At 34.1% G+C, this 4358-nt stretch overlaps 1 protein-coding gene across 1 annotated transcript in view; it reads left to right on the forward strand.

Moving 5' to 3' along the window:
- The first annotated feature begins 3638 nt into the window (after window positions 1-3638).
- The window catches only part of LOC106872193 (uncharacterized), a 37824-nt gene continuing 37104 nt past the window's right edge, over window positions 3639-4358 (forward strand). Inside the window, exon 1 of the mRNA XM_014919091.1 lies at window positions 3639-3874. Within this exon, the coding sequence (XP_014774577.1) occupies window positions 3654-3874 (221 nt within the window). The 5' untranslated portion in view covers window positions 3639-3653. The remainder of the gene's footprint in view (window positions 3875-4358) is intronic.

The raw sequence follows: 4358 nt of genomic DNA on the forward strand, positions 1-4358 counted from the left end.
TATATATATATGAATTATTTTTGATCATCAGAAAGTTACAAAAGTAACTCGAGGACAGAGTTTTCAGCATGGCATTTATCAAGGTGGTGCGAAAACCTCGGCCCTTGAGATTCTTGCGTAATTTTCTCAGAAGGAAAGTATGTGCTCTTGTTTTGAGCTCTATCAAACTTATTTGAATGTGTGAATGTGTGTATGTGCGTGCCTATCTATCTATCTATCTATCTATCTATCTATCTATCTATCTATCTATCTACCAATATGAACGTAAATTAATAACATAACCAAGTATACCAATATTTATGAAGACAAATGTAAATTTAGAAAGTGAGTAGAGAAGCTGTAGGCTTCAAGGTCATTATGTATGTATGTATGTATGTATGCATGCATGCATGTATGTATGTATGTATGTGTGTGTGTGTATGTATGTATGTATGTATGTATGTATGTATGTATATACGTTTTCTTTTTGTCTTATTAATTTGGAATTCATTTTGACTGGTCATCTGTATGTATTCTCAAGCATATAGTTGCATATCTAGACATGCTCACATATATTTAAATGATAAACATCTGGAAAGTTTTACAAATTTTTACAGTTCCAGTGGTGGATTGGATCTTTAGTCTTCCAATTAGCTTTCTCCTTTCTGGTTCTGAGAAGCCTAATTTCTCAAAATTGGTATTTAAGCAGTGTGTTATATATCCCAGGGCCCAATAATTACAGTTATATACATGAACTTGTAATCTGGACAGAGTAACTGCAGATTTCTCAATAGTTCGGCATAGGTGTTCTCTTTTTCACTGATCTTCAGCTTTATGCTAGCATCCGCTGGGCAGCTAATTTCCACAACTGAGTACAGTTTCTCTTCTCTATCCCTAATCATCATGTCAGGTCTGTTGTACTTACGTTTTATTTAGGTCTTCACTGGTACATTCCACCAGTATTCCTTTTTATTATGAGTGGCTATGGCTTCTACGATATTGTGGGGTTTTAAAAAAATATTTTGTCTTCGTTATTATCCTTCCGACGGATTTCAATATAGAGTGTCCTTGTATGTATGTATGTATGTATGTAAGAATGTATGTATGCATATATGTACTTCTATATGTATAAAGACAGACGTCAACGTATGCCGGCTGGAAAACAAACCGAATTGACTCAAAAAGCAGCGTAACACGAAGAAGCATTTAAAAAACTTCGTTAGATTATGTTTGTTATTAAATGGTTTGTAGATATTTACACATGTATTTTAATAGATTTTCCACTTGAGTATTGATTTGAAGTGTTTTTAGTTCTTTTTTTTTTATTTATTAATATGTCTTAAAATATATTCGCTGAGACCAACGTAAAGTCAGATAAACTGACTGAGGTTGAAGTTTATTTATCCATTAATTTCATTAAAAAACGATTAAGTGGAAGTGATATAATGTGAGGAATGCCTGTATGGCTTAGATAAAAAATGCCACTTTAATTTGGAGTATATATATTATTATGATATAGAGTAAACCCTCGCTATATCACGGTTCAGCTATCGCGGTATATTATTTAAGCTTACGTCGATTCCTCTGTGGTGTTGTTTCGCATTTATAATAAAATAGATATATACAAATTATGAAAATAATGAAAAATAAATATACCGCGAAGGTGGGTTTTGGAACATAACACCCGCGATAGTCGAGGGATTGGTGTATTATTATATAGTTTTTATTGTTATATATATATATATATATATATATATATACAACGGCGGTGCATCAGCATGGCCGCAGCTCTGAGCTGAAACTAGAGGAAAAAATATATATATGTGTGTATGTATGTATGTATGTATGTATGTATGTGTATATATATATATATATATATTAATATATATATGAATGTATGTATATATCTATACGCCTGCGCACGCACACATACATAAACGTCAGTGTAAAAGTGTCAGTATATATGTGTGCATGTAAATATATGTACGTATCTATGTCTGTATGTATGTGAATATGTATATGCGTGTGGATGTATATGTCTGTGTACGTACGTATCTATGTTTGTATGTATGCAAGTATGTGTCTCTAAATATGTGTGTGTGTGTGTGTGTGTGTGTGTGTGTGTGTGTGTGTAAATGAGCGTGTGAAAAAATAGTGGTGGCGAAGATATTGATTTCGATTAGAGCATGATTGGAAACGATCATTAAGAGATTTGTTGTAGAAAACACAAATATTGCGCTGCAAGAGATTTAGAGAAATGGCACGATTCTTTCAATAGAATGTGAACTGGGATTATTTTGCAATAATTCTTCATTAAAAGAAAATCTATGTATGTATAACATCCCTCCATATATGTGTGTATTGTACACGCATACATGCGTGTGTGTGTGCGTGCGTGCGCATTAATACCGGAAGTAAATTAAAGCCAACTACATACAACAAATCAACATAATTATTGGCCTCGCTTAACCTTTTCAATCTCTACAATGCGTGTTACTCGTTCGATTAAAATCCTACTCTCGTTATTGTACAGGTCCCAAGCATTCGAGACTTTGAGAAATTTGCTAATATTCTATAAGACTATTAGCAAATAAAACAAGGAATCGATGATTAGAACTCAAAAGAAAGATGATACGGAAAGAAATAGATAGATAGATAGACACGTAGGTAAGTTGGTATATGTATGTATGTATGTATGTATGTATGTATGTATGTATGTATGAATGTTTGTATGTATGTATGAATGTATATATGTATATATGCATGTATCTATCTATCTATCTATCTATCTATCTATCTATCTATCTATCTATATCTATAGCTATATCTACAGATAGATAGATAGATAGATAGATAGATACAGAGAGAAGGCTATAGCGAGGGAGCAGAATGGTAAAATTAACGAAAATTTCCGATTGAGGAAGTAAAGTGTGGCATTGTTTTTATGGTGGAAAGAAGATATTCAAATTATTCTTATTAAGAAAAATAGCCAATAGCTGTGTGCAGTCGCAGCTGAAACTTATCAAAAGTATTATACATCTCATAATATATGATATTCACAAAAATTGAATTTGATTTTATCGAGTCAAACGGTGTGTTAGGTTTTGTACTCTATGCTAAAATTCTGTTCCAACTACAATCTGTACAACAAAAGAATTCGTTGTATGGATATTACATCCGTAAAGGAACATAGTTGATGCCAGCAGAATTTTTGGACTCGGAATAGTAAATTACCTTACTAACAACTATTTCAATAGGAAGTATATCAAAGTCTGGATTTCGGCAGTTGTCGATCTTAGATCTCCATCGAATTATCCAAGTCTTTATCTGTCTACATCTACACAACCATTTATCCATCCACTAAGTCATCTATCCAACCATCCGTCCATTCACCCATTTATCAAGCCAGCTATTCAACCAACTATCCATCCATCCATCCGTCCATGCATACATACATACATACATACATAATCCGACGGCGGAGCTTTGTATCTGTTAGAAACCATTTCCTTCTTTATAGGGAGACTTCAGATAATTTTGAAAGAGAATCGAACACTCGACCATCTACTAATCCATCCCTCCATTAATCCATCCATCCATCCATTCAGACATTCAGGCATACATATTCGACCCTTCATCTCTCCATGCTTCTGCTCTTACAGAAATATGCTGGCATGACTTCCAATAGATGTTGTGAGAAATTCGGGACTATAGTGGCTGTGATAAAAGCCGTTGTATCTCGCAGTCTGTTTACCACACACGGATTAATATGCATTTGGCGTTTAACAGTCGTCAAGAAAAATCTGCTCTACTGGTGTATGGGTGGTTCGATTCTGCTGATTGTTCTGGAGACCATCTTTACATTGAAGAAGAAACGCGGCGGAGAATGGAAATGGTAAGTAACATTATTTTTCACCATTTCGGTTTTCTTTTGAGTAAGTACGAGGTTTTATTATTCCATATTGCATAAAGGTGGCGAGCTGGCAAATTTCTTAGCAAGCCGGACAAAATGCATAGCGGCATTTCGTCCGTCTTCATGTTCTGAGTTCAAATTCTGCGGAGGTCGACTTTGCCTTTCATCCTTTCGAGATCGATAAAATAAATACCATTGAAGTATTAGGATCGTTGTAATCGACTTCCCTCTCCCCTTAAAAGCTGCTGGTCTTATACCAAAATTTTAAACCCTTATTTCATATTGTTGTTGTTTTTATTATTGTTGTTGCTGCTGTTGCTGTACTTTTTTCTGTTGCTGTACTTTTTTCTGTTGCTGTACTTTTTTCTGTTGCTGTACATCTTTCTGTTGCTGTACTTTTTTCTGTTGCTGTACTTTTTTCTGTTGCTGTACTTTTTTCTGTTGCTGTACTTTTTTCTGTTGCTGT

This window comes from Octopus bimaculoides, chromosome 9, assembly GCF_001194135.2.
Source record: "Octopus bimaculoides isolate UCB-OBI-ISO-001 chromosome 9, ASM119413v2, whole genome shotgun sequence".
NCBI lineage: Eukaryota > Metazoa > Mollusca > Cephalopoda > Octopoda > Octopodidae > Octopus > Octopus bimaculoides.